The sequence below is a fragment of the Scatophagus argus genome, chromosome 3 (genome assembly GCF_020382885.2).
Source record: "Scatophagus argus isolate fScaArg1 chromosome 3, fScaArg1.pri, whole genome shotgun sequence".
In the NCBI taxonomy this organism is placed as follows: Eukaryota; Metazoa; Chordata; class Actinopteri; family Scatophagidae; genus Scatophagus; species Scatophagus argus.
The window spans coordinates 16,801,826-16,825,674 of NC_058495.1; the positions used below are offsets into that span (position 1 = coordinate 16,801,826).

The 23,849-nt window shown below is 39.0% G+C and overlaps 1 protein-coding gene and 1 non-coding gene across 5 annotated transcripts in view; both read right to left on the reverse strand.

The window, feature by feature from the left end:
- The window catches only part of cpne5b (copine Vb), a 108,376-nt gene that overhangs the window by 50,450 nt on the left and 34,077 nt on the right, over positions 1 to 23,849 (reverse strand). For all 4 annotated transcript variants that reach the window (XM_046384236.1, XM_046384235.1, XM_046384237.1 and 1 more), the window contains 3 exons: positions 23,704 to 23,807; positions 22,008 to 22,047; positions 18,576 to 18,652 (listed from right to left, as the gene is read on the reverse strand). In XM_046384236.1, coding sequence (XP_046240192.1) covers positions 18,576 to 18,652; positions 22,008 to 22,047; positions 23,704 to 23,807 — 221 coding nt within the window. The remainder of the gene's footprint in view (positions 1 to 18,575; positions 18,653 to 22,007; positions 22,048 to 23,703; positions 23,808 to 23,849) is intronic.
- Positions 14,510 to 14,700, reverse strand: LOC124057210. The gene has a single exon (XR_006843085.1). It is a non-coding gene; the product is annotated as a U2 spliceosomal RNA (small nuclear RNA).

Sequence of the window (23,849 nt, forward strand, 5' to 3'; positions counted from 1 at the left end):
ATAGTCATTGCCAAAGGAGATAAATGCAGATGCCCACAGTGTCAGTGTTAAACTCTATTTAACATAAAGTAGGGGCTATTTTTTTATTCAAGTGTCCCTAGGAGCCACATCCATATAAATCTGCACCTTCTGATTTATGCCCAGTGAAAATGTTCAGTGGTCATGTAAGAAGTTCATGTCCTGTCGAAAACCCAGAGTTAATACATTAATTTGCGTTCTTATTAAACTTACATGTAACCTTTTACTAAATTTAACCACAGGGTATCTGTCATGCTATTGAACAAGGTAAAGAACAAATCATGGGAATTGGACTGAATGCCTGAATGTACAGGCTTTTGCAGATTCGCCCAGTACAGGATGTTCTTCCATGGGAGATGTTTCACAAAGTGTGACACCTTATTGGAATAAGTCCCCCGTCTTTTCTCCCTTTCTCATTTTAATTGCCTTAATTGGTGACACACCCTCAGCTCAGCAGCACCAAAGAGATACCAATTAGGCAACAGAGCAGAGGGACAAGTCTTTGTCATCAATGTTTTCAGTTCATTTTGCTCCCTTTCAGACTAATGAGCCAAAGAGGTATGACTGTGGGAATTATTTAAATGTACTTATAATTAGGATATACAACAAAGTACTGGCTGTATAGTAACTGCAATCACTGGAATGCAGTGTGTGAGAAATAAACATGATACACTGTTAGGTGTGTTTCCGTTCTTTTCAGCTGTCATTTTGTGTGTAAAGGATGTATTGGAGATAACAAATGAGGACAGTGGTGATTGGGACTTTAGTGCCTGCTGAGTTTGTCTCATTAAGTGTAATATGGCAAACATCTGTTGTCTTGAAACTCTGAGTCACTGGACAGGACATTTGTGATGGCCAAGTGTTGGATGTACTTGTTTTAAAACATTTAGCCTTTTAGTTTCTGCTTAGCTTGACATGATTGTTCTGATTATACACTCAAAATGAAATCTTGTGAGTTTGCCTTTGGCCCATCAAAAGTGATATTACGGCCGCAATATAGCAGCAAAAACATTCCCTTTACAAGAGCCGTCAATTCAGGACCAATGAAATGTATCGTCAAAGGGGTTTAAAACTTTAGAGAAATAAACTAAAATCTCCCAAAAATCTCTGCCCTACTAGATAACGTAAACTTTTGTGGCCATGACAGTGGTTCACAAAAGGCTTATTAAAAATATCCACCACGAGAAGATATGGACACCTCATCACATGGCATGAAAGAGTTTCTGAATGTCTTCAGTGTGAGTGACCACAGGGATTTTGACTGGCGCTGTCAAACACTGACACGACAGAACAATAAACAGTCAGTCAGGTTGTAATGTCAGACCTGACACATTCGTGGATTGCTTTCTGAAGTCTATCTTGAGGTCATATTGTGTGTGGTGTTGTGCTTTCTTGGCTGGCTGTTGTTGGGGCAACTGGTCAGCCATATTCCCAGTAGGAATGGAAAGCTTTGCTGTACCTATTAACCATTAACATCCCAAACAGCCTATTTGGTATCACAGACAATCCTGTATAAAGCTGAGTATGTACACAAAAGAGTAAAATCTTGCCTGGTGAAAGAAGATAGGATTACCAGGCAGGTTTCGGACAAGATGTCTTTGGAAATTCCTCTGACAGATTTAAGCCTGGAAAGCCAAACATGTCTTCCTGACAAAGGAACAACAGTGTTCGTTCAAGAAGGTAATGTGGATTACAACATTTCAATTATCACTCCTGTGCCACTGTACTCTTCAGGAGACAAACTAAGCACACTTTCATGCATTCAGGGAGGAGGCATGTTTTTTTTTTCCATCCCACCAGCTCTGCAACCTCTCAGACACGAGCACAACCATCCAAATGCACAACAATGTGCAGTGAAGCAGGGCCACTCTACACAATTACTGACTTCACTAACTTCACCGAAGGGAAAAGTGAAACACCATTTCAGTGCCATGAGGACAGAGAACAGACACAGACCTCCACCTGAGATATCCACCTCCTCAATTACCCACTGCTGATTCTACAAAGCCTCAGCCATTCGAGACCTCATTTGACTTTATTACAGCAGCCACTCGAGAGATGGTACCATTAATCAAATAGAAGATAGACAGAGTGAGCAGCCACCCAGGAAAGACAAGAAATGAAGTGAAATGGCTGCGTATGCATGAGAGAAAGAGAAAAAGAGAGAGAGACAGCATTCATCATGTCTCAAATGAAGCACACATTGCATCAAAAGGCAGCACTGCCATGTCTGTCAAGGTGGAGGAGCTGTGGTCTGTGGCGCACTTCATTCACACCTGGAAATAAAGTTAGTCAGAGACAGATACGCAGTAATTAGGGGCAGTGGTACTTCATTGATGTCTCTTATTATTGCTTTTTTAGCTCATACTCCATTTCTGCTATTGCCTTTTCATCTGCCTGAACAGAAGCTGCCAAAGCGAGTATCTGGAAATGTAATTTCAAAACAAGCCAGATGAAGAAAAGTATGTTGAGGAGAAGCCAGTGTTCAAACAGGTGCACATTAAATTGACTTAACAGATTTTATTACGTGTTCTCTCCTTTCACTCTCTTCTCTTTTGTTGATAGCCACAAACAAAGGAGGTAAAATGGAAAAACATAAGTATTTCCCCCCTCTTTCTGTTGGGAAGCAAATGACACCTCAAGTAATTAGCATCCTAACAGTGGCAGCCAATCTTGGTAATGCTTTGTCTGCCATCAATGCTGCTGAGTCCTCAAATTGGTTTTGGAGGAAAATCAATGCAATTTGCCAAAATAGCTGTCTCCAAATGTTTAAACAGCCTGGGCTTAGTGCAGGAGTAGCGTGTGTCCTGTGGATTTCCATCAGTCTGCTGATTCCCAACCAGATGACTGCAAGATTTAAATTCAGAGTGCACTGTAACTTGATAAAACAGTTAATCCTCAGCAGCATTCCTGACTTTGTTAATTTAGTGCAGGAAACCTGCTGTCAGCTTGATGGATGACTCCAATTGAATCCACAATGACAGAAAAATTGTTTTCCTAACAAATGGCTCAGCTTGGATAGAGAGTGAGCCGTGATCAATTGCTGCCCGCAGACAGCGGATACAGAGTTTTGCTCAGAGATATTAGACACAAGGGTATCAATACCGGATGAGCTCTCATCCAGACAACAAACATTCTTTTCACTCCAAAGCAACATGCAGGAAAAAGCTGTTTGCCATTTGCTATTAATGGGTCTGCCAGGGTTAGCCAACCTGTTTCATGATCCTGCTCACATCCGGGATGATCACCACAGTTCGGCCATGTCCAGACAGACAACAGGGGAAATTAAATCCCGTCATTCACTTCAATGAGACAACTACTGACACAGCAGGGGTGTTAGTGCAGGGTCAGAATTTCAATTAGTCCAATTTTTATTATTCATCTCCATCCAGTGACACACTGTGCCTATTATGTTTGACTGCATATTCCTGATAGATGATTTTGCAGTGTAAATGTTGTAGTTTTTGCTTACATCATAGTTATAAAGACTGGCAATAAACAAACATTATTCCTCAGAGTCAGAGTCTTATTTCACTGAATTATAAACCACTGGGCAGCATTTTGGTGTCAGTTTTCAGATTCAAATATCAGTCGTGGTTCATAATTCAGCTTCTTTGGAGCACCTGTAGCCCTGCCCCAACACAGCTTCTCTCTTTATCTTATATAGCGAATGGATGAAGATGCAAATTGTGAATCTGTCTGCCTGGGCTTGATTACCAACTGGACAAAGTCTGCAATTGCCCCAGAGCCTCAGGGGCCACAAAGGTCACATTTTACTTGCAAATTTGTTTGGGAATGTGCACCATTAATAAAGACTTTGTGTTTATTCAAATAACCACAAACAGGAGGTCGTTGCGGCAAATTTTTTTACATCATGTCATTTAGTGGGTTAATTGAGTCATAATGTAATGTACGGTCCAAAATTCCTTAATTTTAGCCTTCATGGGGATGGATCACACAGACTCTTATGAACACGGGCAGGTTATGAAATTTGCATAATTTGAACTGTTGCAGCTACTGACTTTGTGTCTTTAGCCATCTTAGCTCTGAGTGCTCCCCATCAGAGTGGACACTTTGAACTTTTTGCACTGATAGTCTCATGCGGTTAATCATCATCTACATGCTCCCGACAGACTACAGGGACAGCATAAGTGTGAAAACATGTTGTGTTCTCTTGTTATTGAGGTTACTTGTTTTAAATGAGGTTAGAGTGAGTTCTGCACTGAGGTAAATGAATCAAACTCTAGGGTAAAAAAACAAATTAAATTGAGCAGTCAGACAGAAAACTCTTATTATCCATGTTATTGCTCCTGATCAAATGTTCTTAGGTCTTTTTTTTTCATGATGAACTATGTTTTTTCAACATCGTATCATATTCCCTTCATTTAAACATTCAATTTGTGTTTAATTACCTAGTTTGTTTTTTTATATATATAAATATATATTCTCATCAAACAATTGCTCCAAGGTCTCCTGTTTTTAACTATTTTTGCCACACAGCTAACAAAATTGGCACAGCAGATATTATGTTTTGCCAATCATCCTTGCCTCTTACAAAATGTGATTAAATATTGACCTTAATGAGGAGATGGATCAGTCACACAGCACTGTTTTTACATACAACGTGTTGAATCTGAACACAAGATTGTCTGATAAACAGTATGCCAACACTTTGTACCAGTCACGCAGACAACATGTACTTCTGATTTAAAATGCATTTCCGCATCAGTTCACTCAGTGAGCAGTGTATGATGCTGCCTTCAGCTCCTGCATGTATTTCAGCCTGTGTTATCAGATTTGATCCTGCATCAAGCTGATGATATTCCAGAGGGCTGAGCCCCTCCCTGGTGAGCACATTGCCATGGAGCTCGTCACCACTGAACCATCCGTTTCACTTCACCTAGTCCCTCACACGTGAGCTTCTCTGGGCATGAAAGTCGTCACTTTTCATCTCAGCATCAAAGACTTCCCTGTCAGTTGTAAAGCAGAAGCTGGAGGGCTTAGTGGGAAAATTTCTTCCCTCTCCTGTTCCTTCCTTCCTTCCTTGATGGAAGCACTGGTTGCTTGTACTTCAAATATTGAAAAGAGCACTGATTAATTTATGAGACAAACTGCAGCCACACTGAGAAAAGATTTCTGTTAGAGCAGCTTACTGCTGGACCTCTTGATGCTTGTGACTGACACGAAAAGGTGATACAGAGAGCTGAAATGTTCCAGCTGACTGTACACTAAGCCCTGGCCCGCTAGCTGTTGCCACGCTTGTCAAGCTTTCCTCTCCTGCATGGCATCTAATGCAGTTTACAGTTATAACTTTGCAGATTTACTTCTCAAAATTTTTGAAACAGCAGCTCCAATGATTTCAGACAGGGGAGAGCAGGTCGGCTGAAATGGCAAATGATTTCATCAGCTATAGTTAGCCAAGTAGGAGGCATGTTACACATATAATAGAAGAATAAAATAAGATAAGTAAAATAAATATGGTTCTGGAGGTAGTACAAAAGTGAGGTAGTGCAGGGTGGAAGCATAGTGCAAGTAGGTGAGGTAAACAGTGCAAATGGTCAGCAGGTGGATAATGACATGAGCATATATCAGTGCCTGTACTGAGGTAACTAAAGTATTATTCATAATATTAGCAGCATGAGTTGGATTAAAATGCCATCCCTGGCTCATTTTTTTAATATTTCTATCTGATTTGGTTTAAAATCAAGAACCCTCTAACCCGGATTTTCAGTGTGTCCTACATGCTTTGCATACATGATGAATACTACACAGTGGATGTGACTCGTAATCCATTAATCTATAACCCCACAAACTAATTAGGTTATTAAATGGTGTTGAACTTGGCCCTAGAAATATTGCTCAGTCAATATTGAAGTTAGCCAGACATGCTAATGCTTGCAGCATATGTTAGATAAATGTACTGTTTCATCAATTTCTAAGGGTGGATTCAGACTACAGGATGTCAGACAGATGAAAGCCTGATCTAACAGAAGTAGGGCATCAGAAATAAAAGCTAAACTATGATCAGATAATCTCTGCTCGGAGACGATTTAGGCAATGGTCAGTTGGTCAAAGCTTTTACGTCCTGGGTTCAAAAGTGAGTTTTAAAAGCCCAAAATGTGAACATCTTCATCTTCAATTCATCGCAATTAACGACTCAACTTTGTCATCCTCCTCCAAATTCTGTTATTGTAATTTCTACCAGACCACAAAGAAACATTAAGGGTGAACTGATTGCAGCCATCTGTGGGTCTTTTTCCTTTCATCAAACTTCTACAGTGGTTATATTAAATATAGACTTCCCAGGAGACAGAGTAAGGTGCAGCCTTAGAAAAAAAGACAGCTTCCCATCAGCCGCGACCTTAAAGAGAGACAGAGAGAGTAGAGGAAGAGGTTAGGTACTCATGTGGAAAAGGAGCCCTCTAGTAGTAATTACGCTCTTGGTCATTACTCTTTTCTGACCACTGAAATTCCCCCCAAGGAAATAAGTCTTCCTTATATTTACTGTATGATCTTTGTCTTGAAGGAAACCTGGTTATTCCCAGAACAGACATTATTCTTGTGACAGCAACCAAGGCCACCAATGAAGGCTTCCCCTGGGAGCAAGAAAAGCACTGCTACTAGATCCAGGGGAATGCAGTCTAATCTGAGAGGGAGTCACGAGTGTGTCAGTGTGTGTGAGCGAGAGATAGAGGGTGAGGGTGAGAAAATGAAACCTACATGACAGAATAAAACAAAGAGGGGTAGGTGAGGGGATTGTGTTTAGAAGCTATGAATAGCCACTCTCAAAGCCCGAGCAGAAGAGCACAGATCTAATGTATTTGTGGCGATAGTGTGTGTGTTGTGTGCACATCTGCGGGTACGCATGTGTTAGCAGACGGCAGTCTCTCTGTGAAGGTGATGCCATTGGAGAGACTTGATTTATCACTCTGTGGTAGAGAAAGAAAGAAGCAGAGAGGGAGGCGGTATGACAGCTTTATCAGTCCACTGTTCCAGACCTCCATTAGCTCACCGTGCCACAGGAGGAAAATACAGATGGATGTGTGTGTGTGTGTGTGTGTGTGTGTGTGTGTATCTTTGGACACTTTGGAGGATGACTCCTTAACAGATGGGAATGTATTGTCCACATGTTGGTGCTCACATTGCTCATACTTTCACATGAAATGAAAAATTTCTTCTTAACCCTTTTAGATGACATCCCCCGGTTTTAGTGTGCACCTGTTCACCTGGAAATACATCAGCATGCAGAAGCTACATACACTTGAAATGCTCTTTCATTTAGATTTTAATATCGCCTTTCGCTTGTCTTCATACTTTGTCTGCTATGTCTGGTTACAGGAAGTCAATGGTGCGTGCTTGTGTGAATTTCAGCTTTTTAGACAATTTCATTTCCTCACCCTTCATTTATTCAGCCTCGTACAGGCTAAGGTTCATGTTTTTCTTTTTTAATACTAACCAGTTGATTCCATCCACACTTGCAGTCTTTTTGTACTGTTTTTTGCACACATTTTTTGCCACTAACTTTATTGAATGAACCTAGGGGCTAACTAGCTAGGTATGAAGGATGATGATAATCATATTTCTGTCCTATAAAGTTGTGATTAGTCAACCGTTTCTCCAACAGGTGGGAAACTGCTTACAGAACACCAAACCTTTAAGAACTGAATGTAAGATAAGATAAGATAATCCTTTATTAGTCCCATAACTGGGAAATTACAGAGTTACAGAATTACAGAATATAATTCAAAGTATGCATGTTATTTTGCAAAATTAAATTTTAAACCCTTGCTGTTTACATCATTATTATTCATCATTGATTGCCATTACATTATATTAATATTACTATTATTATTATATTCTACACATACACACACACACACACACACACACAAGTATAAAAAAGTCTTAATGATCATGCCTTGAAACATTGGCCCAGTTACAAAGGTAACACCACCTACTTTAAAACTGCACCTGCAACTAGACAAATAATGTAAGCACAAAGGCAGCCAACAACATAAAGTCCATTGTTCACAAAGCTGAAAACTCAATTCTCATAAACAGAACAAAATGTCACTTTTTGCAACAGGAGCCAAAATATACACAAGAGCCTTATCACACAAAAATGTCACCCAGAGACGACGCCAACAGGAGATGTTACAGCAGGACTTTTTTAAGGGTCTGTGTTTGTTTGCATCTGCATATCCTAGATGGGTACCAATGAGGTACAGTGGAGCATAGCTCACTAAAACACTTGGTTAAATGTCGTTGGTAGCCATAGCAGCAGAAAGAGATATGGTGTTAGGACAGATGAGGTGAGGTGAGGGGAGAATAGAGACAGCAGAGACAAGAAGCAAAGAATGGGAAAACAGAGTATAAAGAAATAGACACAGTCGGACAGACACACGTGGCCTGCAGGGAGAATCAAATAGTTCAATTTTTAAACCTGCTGGAGATGTCTGGAAAGATAAGCTGAATGAAATCCTGCTCTATAACAACTGTCACTGAGCTGCTCTTGAGCAGGGCACCGAAGTCCCAGCTGCCCAGCAGGTCTACTAGTAACTTATAGGTGATGAGAGTGATTAAGATGCAGGCTTCATAGGTGCCAGTATGAACTACTGCCTCTGTGGGCATAATAAAAGCAGTGTTTTCTTTTTTTGTATGCAGAAAACGAAAACACCAGTGAAATACACAGCTTCTACTTCAGATCTAAACTGAATCTTAAAGTTATAAGTTTACAGTGTGCTTCACAAATCAGTTGTGTTAAACTGGGAATCCATTATTCATTATTCTGGCTACTGTAAGTGGACCTCAAGTTAGAATAAGGTCTGAGGGGAGTTGAAGAGGGCAGAGTGGATGAGACAATATATAAAAAATGTCCTCATCGTGTACAAATTCGGTGTAAATATTTCTAGCATGTTGGATTTTAGATGGTTGATATAGTGTTCGAAAATTAAGGCCAGTTTCTGACACATATCCCCTTACATTTCTTCACTGACCACATGAGCTCAAACACATCACCAGTGCATGTAGAACAACACTACACAGGGGGACAGAGGTGTAGCTGGAGGCCATATTTGTAGCATCCACTCCCAGTGTGGCTTCCCAGCAGCTTAGGATGTTGCACAGTTCACAATAATCTAAGCGGCTCATAAAAGCACAAAATGTGTGATAGCTGCTTATTATTTTTGTTGTATTTCAGGTGATTTTGAGATATAATATTCACACTAAAGTATCAAAATATGACTAGACCATTGTTAAATATTTTGTTGAGCTGTGTACTTACATTGTGCCAAATTGCAGAGTCTATAACTGTGGCCCTGGCTATTTATTTTCCATGTTTCCCAGGGTTTCTCTCTTCCCCTGTGTCTTGTGTTTTCTCTGTTCAACTCTCTCTCTGTGCATGTAATGTCAGTGTGACTTCCTTCCTGGCATTCAGCGGTTCACTCCTGATTGCAGTCCATTCAGCCAGCAGTACACCTGCCCTCAGTCCACTCATCAACCCAGCAGTAATTCCAGCCCAGCTGTTCTCCCAGGCGTCGCCAGATCATTGCTCTGCCACACTGACAGTTATAGTTCAGGCTAGCTTTGTTTGTGCTTCTACTGGGAAATTACATTTGAGTTTCATTGGACTAACTAGTTTTCCCCAGGCTTGCCTTATCTACCTGCCAGCTCGTCCTCCTGCTATTCGCACACTTCTCCTGACCAGCAACACTCAGCCATCTCCATCTAACTTTCGCTGCATCTACTTTAACTTTCTGACCGCATCATCCTCCTGGGTCTTTGTTCTGACAAAGTTATAGTGACATTCGCCATAGCTTCGTAGAGATAGAGAGAAACAAGGGGAGTCAGTGTACACAGCTAAATGTAATGGTTGGTGTTTAGCAGTGAAGACAACAACACCTGTGCATTGGATTGCATCAGACTGTACCAGTGTACCTGCTAAAGCAGATAGCAGTGTTATGAAGATAAACTCAAAGGTGTCTGGAGTCAAGTTTACATCAAGTGACATGAAACCTTTCTACCAAAGAAAGAATCCCATTGAAAACTGTTGCCAGAGTGGTCTGTGATTTAGAACGTTTCTGCAATGACAGGTTGCTGTTGAGTTTTCTAAAAGTCACTATGCTTGACTGCAAACAAAAATCTATTCACCTCCATTGTACCAATTGGGAAACTGATCTGTCAACTGAATCTTTAAATTCAGAACAAATGTGCAGGTGATCTCTAATCCCTGAAAGTGCAACACTGAGCTATCTGTAACAGTTAACAATGTAACAGTTTATGTCTATAAATAGATCACTGTCCCATTGCAAAAGTTATAATGGCTGCAGATACAGTATCTGTCACTTCATCCAGGAGCGCCTGGAGCCAGCTGTTGGAGACACTGAGGCTATGGTGTCAGGCTCGGTTTGTCATCATACCCAGCTGGACCCACATGTGTCTATTCACATTCACAAATCATTTCCTTCTGTTTTGCTGCTTTGTTCTAGAAATTTTCGTCGGCATTCAGGGAATACCAGAATATGCTACCTCCTGATCTTTCCGATGTCTTCTGTTCTTAATCTGGACTCCACTTCGCACTGTTGTACTAATTCACCTTCATTGTATTCATCCTCTCCTCTGTGGTCTCTAATAACATGGCCCTCTACATCTGTACACCTCTCTTCAATAAGTCCTGTACTGAGTGTTCTGCATAATGCCACAAAGCAATCACGCACTGCATTGACCTAAGGGTTAATAATCTGTTGTGTGTGCCAGTATCACATGGATTTGATGAGACAGAGCCAACAATGAGGATGTAATGCAATTTCAGTAGAATATGCATGAGGAAAAATTGAAGAAACAAGTACAGTGTGTTGGTGTTAGAGTTTAGAGGGTATTGAAGAAGAAAACATGCAGAATGAATGCTTGAGTTTGAGTGATGCTGTGAGGAAATAACAAAGAGGATGACAATGATTCTCCTCTGGCTGCTTGTCCATCATCACTGTGTTTATCTAACCGCGATGGAGCTGCTCTCTGGTGGGAAAACAACCTGTGGTATTATGTTCAGCTCCAGGATGCTAACTGTGCAGATGTAGGGAGCGCTTTGCAGAAAATGAGTTTGTGTACAGAGTCAAACAACTTTGAATAAATAAAATCAGGAAAAGAAATTGCTGAAATTTTCTGAATTGCTCCACTCACAGTTTCATTAATTAATTTTAATTCATAAGTTGTTTGTCATCTATACTAAGGGTTTGAGGTTGGTGGTTATGATTGGTCTTGATATGTTCAGTAGGTTTACAGTCTTTTCAACATATGATAGGCCTTTGATTTGTCTTGTTGCTTTCATCCTTCTTTATATTTTAACCTTCATGTATATTGCTGCATTTAGGCACAGCAGCACTTCCAGCTAAATGCTAATGGTAGCATGTTAATATGCCTACAGTGACCATGCTTGCATGCTGCTGTTTCTCAGGCTTCACCATTTGAGTTTTTCATGTTTAGCATGGCATGCTAACATTTGCTAATTAGCACTAATAAGGTACTCTATAGAGGAGGGTGATTGGAATATCTTTAATTTTGCAGGAATTTGGTCACAAACCAAGATATTGGAGGAAAAAAAATGAATTTTGACTTGACAATGGCACTATTCGAAAAGTTAAGGGCCTTTAAAAGCTTTAAATTGTTCTGAGGGGAGCATGAATATTTCAAACATTTTTATATCCAAATGTCAAAGCGACCACGTCTGTAAAACGTCAAAGTTTTGTAGGATTAAAAAAAAAAAAACTAGCGCATGTTATGATATTTCACGTGATAAAATTTCAACTTGCTGCTGCACTACATGAAAAGTCAGTGGATTGAGTTAGATCAACAGCTGTGAGTATGTAAATGAAAATTTATTGTTCAAAGCTTTGTGAAGTCAGCACCCCTTGCAGAGCGGTTGTATTTGGACTGCATTAAACTGAGTGTTAATGATGTTGTGTCCATGACCTGTTGAGGGCAAAAGTTTTCTGAATTACAGATAAAACTCAGTACTAAAGACACAGCTGCCTGGAGCCATACTGTTCTGAGAGGATAAACACAGAATAAATAAAAGATAAGAAAATTAAGTAAATGGCCAAATGATTTTTAATGCATAGAGGGTAAACCAGTGCTGCTTCTTGTCATTTTTTGAGAACGAATAACCGTGGATTTAAATTAAGAATGGAAATTAGCTGGTAATCAAACTGTTTGCATTCAGACCTTTTCGCAAACCTGCAATTGACTGGCAAATTTACTATTCTCTACGACGAAAGGGCTTTTTTTTTTTTTAACACTGCTACACTGCCACCACAGCGAAAACGTAAATATCCTTTGTGCAATTAAATACTCACTTCTGAAAACATGCTGTTTACTGCCATAGTAGAGCAGGGTGTCAGCAGCATGCTAAATTAGCTAGTGGGATGTTTGGCTAATTCCAAGTCATACATCTTTTGTTAATATAATAGGCTCTATTTCCCTCTCATTTACACTAACTGAAGGAAAATGGTTTTGTTTCTCCCACCAGACACACACTCACACAAGCACAGTGTGTATACTGTACACAGAGGTTTAGTCTAGAGCCTAAAGGCAGATACGCTTTTACACACTCCTAGCCATCTGTATGCTTTGTTGTTTTATAAGTCTCAATCACACATACACAAGCCCTTGATCAGTCTGATGCGTTTTCACCCAGTGAGTATGTTGGATTTACAAACTCTACACCACCCAGTTTTATCACTTTTCAATAGCTGTGGCTAGACTTCAGTGTGATTAACTCATAATGCATGTATCTGTAAACCATCATCAGTAGTGATTTCTCATTCATCATCAAACGCTTAAAAATAAATGACAAAAACAAAAGACAAGAGATATATAATGGTGTCAAAGTGAGAACTCGTAGAGGAGACTAATTAAAAATTAAAAATGCAATTGAGTACACAAACATAGTTGTTCAAAATGAAGTTTATAAATGGCACTTCAGTTTGCATGTTCTATTGTTAAATGTGTAGAACACACACAGTGGAATTTTGCGAACAACAGAAAAGAATAATTTTGCACATGACACATCTTACTAATATACTCATGAAGTATGCATGAGGTGCATCCATTTTCAGCTTGTTTTTTTTTGTTGTTGTTGTTGTTTGTTTTTTTAATGTATACTAGTTTATGTGTGGGAACTGGTGCATTCAGTTTTGTGCATCTGTATTATTCATATTGTACATTTGGCCACAAAGGTAAATGAAACAAATCGATAACTTGGTTCCTTATTAATGCTGGACACTACTTCATGAATATCAATCATTGTATTTTAAGGAAGAAAACCATTTTGAATTATGTAACACATGCTGCATTTGCTTTTTTCAGATTTTCCCCAAGTATGAAAGAGCAAAGTAAACAAATGGCCCATGTGCAGCCAGCGTCATCGCTGCACTCTCAGTTTAAATAATTTTCCTATGTAAATATAAATGACAAGAGAATTTTAATCTCTTTAATGAAATATGCATTTGAGGCCTGTGGCAAGAGAGGACTGTAAAATCTGAAGCAAGCATAAAAGAGTCAAACCCTTTGATGTTCAGATGAAACAAACGTCTTGTTTGGCGGAAGTGCTGCCTTTTCTGTTTCTTTCTCTCTCTCTCACTCACTCACTCACTCACTCACACACACACACACACACACACACACACACACACACACACACACACTAAGAATTAGTTTCATTAACATTTTAGTCAGTGGAGAACTCTCAAGCTTCATGAGATTATAAACACAAGTCTCAGTATTTTATAATCATGGCAGATGTTGATTGTCACACCAGGAAAAACACAGCATGAACATTAATTCTCACTCACTAAACCTTCCAGGTAACCAGCGCACACAATGTCCACTGAAACACTTCAATAAAATAATCATGAGAATGATTTGATCACATCTGTGCCTTCTCTGCTTGGTCTTTGCCACAAACAAGGTCTATTGGACTGATATTCCACCACCAGTCTAAGGTTCTGCTGTTAAAGCCAAAGGTACAGTTCAAAATATAAGCTTTTTAAATTAATTATTGATGAGTTTCTGCACAATCAGCTTGGCAAGGTCTTTTTTGTTTTTCTGTCTAACCAACAGTCTGCATTCGTGAGGGTTAATTGCAGTGCACCTTCCCTGCTGAGTGAATGAGAAAGTAGTTCATGTTGCCAAGGACACAGTCCTTACTGGTGACACTCAGACGTTGTTTACAGGTCACAGACAGGCTGCTGGCTGGGCTTTTCAATATCGACTTCAAAAACTTCAGACTTATCAGTATATTTTTTACATACACCTGACTGAACACACACATGCAACATGCAGTGAAACACACAGGAGCAGTGGGCTCCCATTGTCCGGCGCCCGGGGAGCAATTGGGGTTAAATGCCTTGCTCAAGGGCACATCAGCTGGCTAATTTTTTTGGGGGGGGGGGTTCGAACCCAGGGGAGACTGTGACCTGAACGCAGCACCTCAGACCACTTGGCCACCGTTCCCGGCAACACTGCAACACCAGGTCGATGTGTGGAGCGAAGGAAACAAGCCCTTTTTTCAGCTCCCAGTGCTAAAAACCCATTTAATACGTTGTCCCCTTATAGAGGACATATCAGATATTAAACTGATGAGAACAGATACTTCACTTGATCTAAGCTAAAAGGCCGAGAAGTGACATCCACATGTCAGAAAAGATGACCAGGCCTTTATTAATAAATCTGGCTCATGCATGGTCTCCTGAGAAACAGGAAGTTCCTGCAGCACTTTGTTAAAATTGTCTAAAATGATCATCCATGAGGCCTTCATCACGGAGAGTGAAGTAATCTAAATTTTTAGATTAATGGTTTCACAAATCATCTGTCCACATGACAACACATGTAAGTTTAACTTCCAGGTGCTCTGCTGGTAGTGCAGGGACCTGCCCTACAATAGACACAATACTCATTTATATCAGAGACGTATTATTTGTAATTTTATGACAGGAGACGACTCCGAGGATGCCTCTACAAACCCTAACCCTTCTGCTGTCATAGTCATGAATGCGCACGCACACACACACACACACACACACACACATTTTGGCATGTACACTAAATTATTTTGAGCTGACTCTGGTGCCAGTGTTTGTATGACTTTGTGTGTGTGTGTGCTTGAGTGGCCTCAAAGGGAATCTGTAAATAAAAGTGCAGTAATCAAATACTGACAAGAGAGGCCATGCAAGCTGATACATTCATTACTGGTCAGTGTTAATTACTCCGTGCAATACAATCCTGCCTTCTTGGTGTGATACCTGAATACACAGATGCAAAATCAATCAACTTGGAGGCAGCTGCTGTTGACATCAAGACCTCCTGGGTTGTGCAACTTTTTCTGCAGCTGAAGCAAAAGCTTCATCAGTATCCGTTACAAAATGAAGGGCTGTAAAACAATGTGGGAAAATTCTTTTATGTCCCACACATGGATAAAAATCGCAGTCGCGTCAAGACATTATTTTAGTTAGCTCAGCAAAATAGAAATACATTGTGTGTTTGTTAGGACCATGTTTCACTGAATATGGTGAATGATGAATAAATATGCCCCGTTTTTGAAAACCTTGTGCAATATTAGTGCATTTAGTCATTTTCTTTGAATAATGTCTACCACCTTCTGCTTCCTCACTTCAACCTCTGTGCTTCTGGTGTACGGTCAGACTATTTCCTTCTGTCTTCTCTTTCTCTCTCTTTCTTCCTCCCGCCCTCCCATCAGGACCTTTTTTTATTCCCCCATAATGAAAACAGCTACTGCCTAATTAAACAAGCACTTATTTCAGGAAGATTAAAGCCATTACAATTAGCCAGAGAACAGAGGACATGGGGCAAGAATAAAATACACTTGTTTACATTCATATGCCCGTTAACCAACGAATATATTTATATTTATTAAATCACTTAATAAATTGTGTACAACTCTGAAAGAGAGAGAGAGAGAGAGAGAGAGAGAGAGAGAGTGTGTGTGTGTGTATAGTATATGTTTATAAAGTCAAGGTTTTTGTGTGTTTTTGATGTACAGCACACATTTAGGTAAGGGGAGAGTTAGAGTCCAGCACCATAATCTTACCGCTGATCCCTTTGATCACTTTTTAGACAAAGATTTATTTTATTTTGTGTCTTGTGTGTGTGTGAAGAAAGCAGCAGAGGACTGACCATGAAAAACACATGCTCTAAAACATTTTTCAGTTGGCTCGGCACAGAGAAATGTCTTGACATTTTCAAGCAATGAAACATGAATCACTCATTTCCACATCATTGGTCAAGTTCACGTAAACCTCAAATCCTGAATGTAATCACGCTGGAGGTTAATATCTGACGGTGTCTGAATTCGAAGAAACACTCATTAATTAAACTCTGGTTCATGAAACCTGCATTGTATGATCAGTCATGACATGAATGGCATAAGGTGCACTCAGAGAGCCAACAGTCAACAGTCTACTCTTCTATGCTATTTAAATCTGCAAGTGTAGTCACTATGTGTCTGGATATCTTTCCAAAAAGTGATGGAAATATATTATACTGTGGTTGGGCATAACTGAAGAGTCAGCATCATCTCTCAATCCTCGCTTATGACCTACTTGAAGTGTGTGGCAATATCCGCAGACACCCTGCCTGTGCCTCTATTTTCTTCTTCTATATTCTTAACATTATTATCTTCTTCTTCTGCTTCTTGCTCTTTCTGTCGTGTTGGGCTGTTTGATTCAATGACTTTTTGTCACTAGATGTTACTGTTCTATATGTTGCAACCTCCTCTACCAACCATCAACCGTTACCTTTTTTTCTTTTAGAAAGGCTAAAATTTGAGAGATTTGTGGTAAAAATATTCACCATGAAAGACAGCAAGAGAAATAAAGTAACAGACTGGCTAAATTCAGGAAAAACAGGTGGGTTGAGAGATGTATGAAGACCTGCAGGGCTGCATGTGTTTGACATGTGCTTCATCTGAATTCACACAAAATCTGGTAAACATGTGGTTTCTTCCTGCAGGCTTGTGCAGAGGAGGAAAATAATGTTTTAGTTCTCTGAGTTTAGTTCACTGCTTTGCTGTAGCTAATGCGGCTTCCTCTCTTCATTCACTCTGTAGCTCACTTGACCACCACTGCTCTCAACGATATGTGCTGGGAGAAACAGTTCTGGTATGCTTCATGCGCACTTTTACTAACATGATGCATTCTTCTTACTGCATTCATGTGCGATACGTGCCCCTCTTGCCCCTCCGTGTTGACGACAGTCACTGCATCAAATGTATGCTATATAGTGGTGTCTCAACAGAATAGACTGGAAAAGTCAAAGCCAGAGGAAAACCCAGAGCAGGAGAACGGTCATCCAAATACTCTAATCAACTGGACAAGCAAGGATCAACAGACCTATAAAGTAATCAGTCCATGTTCTCCATTTTAAACATGTGCAACTGAAAAAATGTATCTCCAAATCTGGTGATTCAGAATTTTTGTGGCAAACTGAGAAATTATGTGTATCTTATGGGTTGAGAAAAGTATTTTTAAAAAACATTTATATGATATACATTGTGAAAAAGTTTCTGAAAAGCACCTCATCAGCTCATGAAAATTTGATGTTTTGAAGATGCATGGTTTTCACGGGACACACACGGACAGACGCACACGGTGTAGCACAGATTTTAGAGATGGCGTCAAGAGGTGCATTTTGTTCCGTGTTATTGTGATCTAACGGTAGCCACAGGCCTTTGCATAAATCATGCATACCAACTGGGAGGGAAGATGCACATTGTGATAAACAGGAATTATGCTTTGTTTATATGATAGCTTGATGAATGAAGGCCATTGTGTCGTTAAACTTTAATATTATATGTTAAACACTTCCATTTGCACCAAAATCAGCTTAGAATACATTTTTAACTGTACTTAAGTGCCACTCGTCCCAGTACACCATCTCATCGGACTCAAAGCTAATTAACAGTTGTAGTCTATATAAACTTTCTTACTTATTGATCTCCAAGGCATCTAAGAGCCCACAAATCTCAACTGAAACTGACATTCTAATGATTTGACCCGAATTACACAAGAGCACAGCCACTGCCAGTGATGACGATGAAGATGGATGATAGATACATAAAGACACATTACAAGATACCCCATTAACACCCCATTTTCCTCAGCCAGTGTGAGAGCACATGCTGAGGAGACGAACCGTAATTTGGGTAATTTTGCTATGTGCTTCACCCTTTTCTTTAATGACAATAATTATCTGTGGAAAACATCTGTAGGATGTGCTGTTGTCCCCCCCCCATTCCTTCTTTGTCAGTGTTTTTTCCTCTGTCTCACTAAATTACCACTCTCTGGCCTCCAAACTCCGTTTCTCTCAGATTTTTATCCTTTCCAAACAAATGAACACCATCTTTAGTCCATTTCTATAAATTTCCCAGGACAAACACCATCTGAAGCATTTTTTTCCATTAGCATTATTAGCTCCTCTCTTAGCACCACATGGTGTTGCTCAGTTACATTTGGAGTCATAGGTACTCAAAATTGACTTGAACTCACCCCAGTGGTTTCTCCAGTCGACTGGCTGGTGATCCAACAATCTCACCAAGAGTACAGAACGTTTGACCCAAAAAGTCCTGGAAGAAAGAAATTGGAGAAAGAAAGCAGGAAGGGCAGGTTGGCACATATTAAGTGGGAAAACAACAAACCAGACTACTGTAAGACTTTGAGCCTAAATGAGCCATGGACTTAAGCAGTGTTACATGAACCTTTTGATATTCCACTTGCAGACTACAGACTACTTGGTTGATGGCTTTCTGTCAGCTGTGAGACAGAAGTACTGCCCCTTTTAGCTTTAAGACACCATACCTGTTTGCTCAACAATATGACATCATATCCGGTTTAGGTGTGAAATGTAAAGCTAATTGTGTACAAAACTGAACTCAAATGCTTTCATACTGTAATCATGAAGGCTTCATATATGTGGTAAGCATGGTTTATTGCAGTAGTTCCCAACAGGTATAGCCTCAGGGCCCAGTACGGTAGACCAACTTAAAACCTATTCAGTCTTTTTTTTTATTTTATTCTTTTTTTAATTCATCCATTTCACCTGTCTGTGGATTCAAAGCCTGGAGCTGCTTGCTGTGAGGACACAGAGCAAACCATTGTGCAACCCTTATTTCACAAAATTAAAACCAAATTAACCAAATTAGAAGTGAGGGCTCAACGCACAAATGTGCATTGCAGTAAGAGAGAAACAAAAATTAATAAGAAAAATAAACTTCAACACAAATAGTAGGCTATTTATATTGTTCAGTTAAGTCACTGAAAAGTAGGAAAATAAAATCATGGTTCCAGAAGTAAATTTACAAGGTTTTTTTTTTGACCAAAATTATTGTGACCTACTCAGAACAGATACCATTTGTGGACTGTGACCCACCTCATGGGAACCACTGGTTTAATAAACTGTGAAGGATACCAGATAAAAGGGAGAAGACGGAGGGATTCAAAGCACAATGAACAATGACAAGAAACATTCTTCACAGAGTATTATTGCCCTTTTAGAGACAGAGTGACATAGTTTCAGTCATAATCATGTCTTGAACCAGACAAAGTCTCTGAGTATCACCCAGCATTGATCTTTTACGTTAGACTGGACAAACGGTTTCTCCTTTTGCAGTCTCTGGTTGACACACAAAGCCTTCCCTTTAACTTCTGCATTCGAAGTGTAAATGCTTGTCCGGCTCACGTCCCTCACACCTTTTACGTCTCATACAGTCACAAAAGTTACTCTCTAGTGCACTGTATGTGGCCCAACACAAAAACCCTTAACACGTCTTTAACATCAAATGCCTTTTTGGTTAAATTTAGGCACAAAAACTGCCTAAAAAACTGCCTAGGTTTAGGAAAAGATCCGTGGCGTGTTCAGCCTTCATTCCCTTCTTAAAATTTAATGACCACCCGCCATCTGCCTCTTTGCTGTTTCCCACAAAGTCTGCCTGGCAGCAACTGGTTAATATATTGTATAAACTTTGTATAATATTGTTTGTATTTGTAACACGTTACTTGACATAGTAAATGTAATAATATTACGCAGGAACATGTTATATTTACCAGTCTAAATACTTAACTTGTTAATTTTTTAAATGTTATTCAAGTTGTTAATTATAAAATAATGTTAATGACTATTTCTTTACAGGGAACAATGCTATACATACATTTCATATATGACAAAATATGTAAACTACATACAGTGTGTTCAACAATTTCCTGTGGGATCAATAAAGTTTTTATCTATCTAGCTATAAATCTACATGTGTGTCTTACAATCAAATGAGATAAGATAAAGGATTATCTTATCTTATCTTATGTGTGTCTCACAATCGAATGACTGGACCTAGAAAACATTAACTTATTTTAAAAGGAGGTATCTGGAAGTATCTGTCACATTTCAGTGCTCTGATTGAGGCTTCAGTGACTGTACTGATGATAGGAGATCCTAAACCTTTTCCTGAATATGAATTAATAAATTATTCAAATAATAAAAACTGTGCTTTTATTTCTTGAGAAATGTTACCCTGTCTCTTAAAAAAGGCATTAATGCTACTAGAAATAGATTTGAATATTTAAGTGAAATCACTTAAATCACTTTTTCACTTATGGCCTTGATGCCCCGGTTATGTGACTTTTCTGTCCTCATAGAACCTGCCCGGCTGGTGGCCTTGCCCCTGCAATTCAAAAATTCCAGGGCTGGTCTTGACTAATCACAGAAAGTATGCTTGATAATCCAAACCAAATACTGAATTTGGTCTTGGCAGACAGGGAACACTAAATAATTCAACATCAGGTTATCGTATTTCATATCAGTGTGTCTCAGCTCTGTTATGCCCACTGGTTCCATTCACTTTTATAAAGGAAAAACCAGGAAAATCTTACAGTTTCCATCATGTTAGAAAAACATGCTGTAAAAACTGCTGAAAGACATGAATGCATATCTAATTTAATATTTTGGCTGTTATAGCGATTGTGTCAGTGACACATCCTTCATCCTGAGAAAAGAATCGTTACTGTGAGACAGCAGCCATGCAGTGTCAGAAGTGAGAAAGATGCTGGGACCTACATTGAGATCTGCGGGCTTCCAGAAAGGTTGGGCAGCAGCAGCAACAACAATAACAACAACAACAATAGAGCACATCATATACCAAGACACAACACTGTACCAGATACCTAGCAATCCTAGCACTGTTCCAGATGGTGAGGAGAGTGATGAAAGACAACATGCTGTGTCAGAATTCAAACGCCAAGCATGCAGGTTTATTAAAAGCTAGTGATGAAAAAACGCAAACCCCGGTCATCCAAATACATCAAATAATCACCAGCACTGATTATTTTTTTAATTTTTGTCAATGCTTTCTGTCACCATAGTTTCCAGTTGTGGGGATAAAAAACAAAAAAAAACATTTAACAAGAAAAAATAAAAATGATCATGGAGTCTAATTTATGACTTAAAATGGAAGCTAACAGATAAAAGCATTGCATAATTAAGGTTTTTCTACTTATTGCATGATGCCTACTATACTAGCAGAAGAGATACAATAATAAGACTATATAAGACTGTCATCACACAGGAAGAAATTGCATTTTTATAGCATAATTAAGCCATGGATAACCCCTGTTAAATTGTAAAAGCAAAAACATTAAATGAGAAGTAAAATAAATATTTGCATTTGGATATTTCCATGAACAGGCAATAAAAAGGGTTTGCTTTATTCCATCAGAAAGAAACCATGCAGCAGGAAACATCAATTTAGAAAATAAAGGTAAACATAAACATTAAACCACTGATAAAAAAGAGTCTGGCTTGTTTCAAATTACATTGAACACCATATTCCATTCCATCATATTTTTCAGCCATTCAAGCTAATAATTCAGGTTGTATTGAAGACTGGCCTCCAGTTATCTGTGGTTCAAGGTAAAATAATGTGCACTCACATGTTTGGACAGGTCTGGGCTTTTAGAGTCGACATCGTACCTGAAAGGAGGCAAAATGCAAGGAAGCAAAGCCATTTTACTTTTACAAACAGTGGGGGAGACTCTTATCTAAGTGGAACATACTGACTGGCTAAATGAAAACCCCTAAAATGAACCCCGGTGATCTGTCATCACAACCACACTAACATTTTTGGCTTGTCAGATATTTGTTTGTAAGTTTAAGGATATTGTGTGTCTCAAAAGTCAGCAGAATTAAAGAAAAATATATAATAGCCTATTTTAATTTTCTGAACAGAAAACGAAAGTATGTGAAGATGTGGGTGAACATCATGAGAAATCAAAAAAAGACAAAGGTCAGAAAAATTTAGAATAAGCCAAGATAAAAAAGAGGACAGGATCTTTGTATCTTATCAGATGTTCTGCGTGTGGGACAATGTAATTGGGCAAAGGTTCAATAAGACCTCTTCTCTCTTCCATGATCATAAGCGGTAGCCCTGGTTCAATTTGCATGTGAATATAAAGCTATGAAAGTGAAGGAAATGGAGCATATGTGATGCACCAAGATTAAACGTAATGGGGGAAAAAAGGTCCTATTTTCCTGGAGATGAATCAGGCACAAATAGACAGAAATTAACTAATAGTCTAATATAAAAGCACATGAGTAAAAGCACATGAGAAAATATTTCTAATAGGCTGCACACACTGCAGCGTCTTGAGATTCTCTCACTATTAGTAAAAAAAAAAAGATCAAAATGATACAGAGTTCCCAGATTGCATCTAATTTACAATACATGCATTTATGACACATTTTGAAATACGTTTTGAAAAGATTTACTTGGACTGACAGATCAACAATGAGAGACAGACACAGCTTGATTAAAATGGAATAGTGCTAATGAATATGTACAATATCATATAACACATAAAGTAAAATGAAGCAGAAGTTTCACCTGCTCAAGGTGTTTTAGCATTAGTGTTAGCATTAGCATAAGCTAACTACCTAAAGTTAATGTAATATGCTAGCAATGGTTGTAATCTCTGTCGAGACCAAATGAATTCTGCACAAAATCGAAGACCCACTGTTTAAAAATGAGAATTGTAATTGGTGAATATGCCACAGGTATCATTGTGGTATATGAAGAGAGAACAGAAAGTGTGACAGATTTCACAGTAATAACTTAATGTTAGTTAATTAACAGAAACTAACATATGCACCTGATGGCTACACAGGCTACATGATTGAGGCTAAAGCTAGATCAGGCAAATTGTTAGCATCCTCAAAAGTTGATATCCATTTAAAAGACATGAAGATAACAGGGTTTATTGCTGGGTTGATCTGGTTAGCCCAGGTATTATAGTAGGACAGAATTACACAATGTTTGTTCTAACATAACTTGGATGGTTTTGATGCTTATACATAATGAAAATAATAAAAATATTCTTGGGACAGAATTAAGGTGCTTTAATGTTCATATTGTATACCTCATTTTAGAAGAGAGAAGGATTTGGTAAGGAGGAATCGCCAATCTGTTTGGTATATGAAACTCAAGCTTTGCTAGAAGTTCCTGGAGCAGAAACTTCACCACACCAAATAAAAAGCAGTACAGAGCGACTATCATTGCTCCCAACTCTGATAAGCCGATTGCACAAAATAATGTAAAAGGTGTCATGATGAAACGACTTCAAAGTCACTCACAAGTCGAAGCGAAGGTTCTGCTTCTCCTCAAAAAAGTAATCCAAAATGTACTTTCGAACAAAGTCGGGGTTTAAGGTGTTGTCTATCACCTCCGTTCTGCCAAACTGTGGAAGGAGAAAGATGGGTGGAGGTTAGGAGAGAAAAAT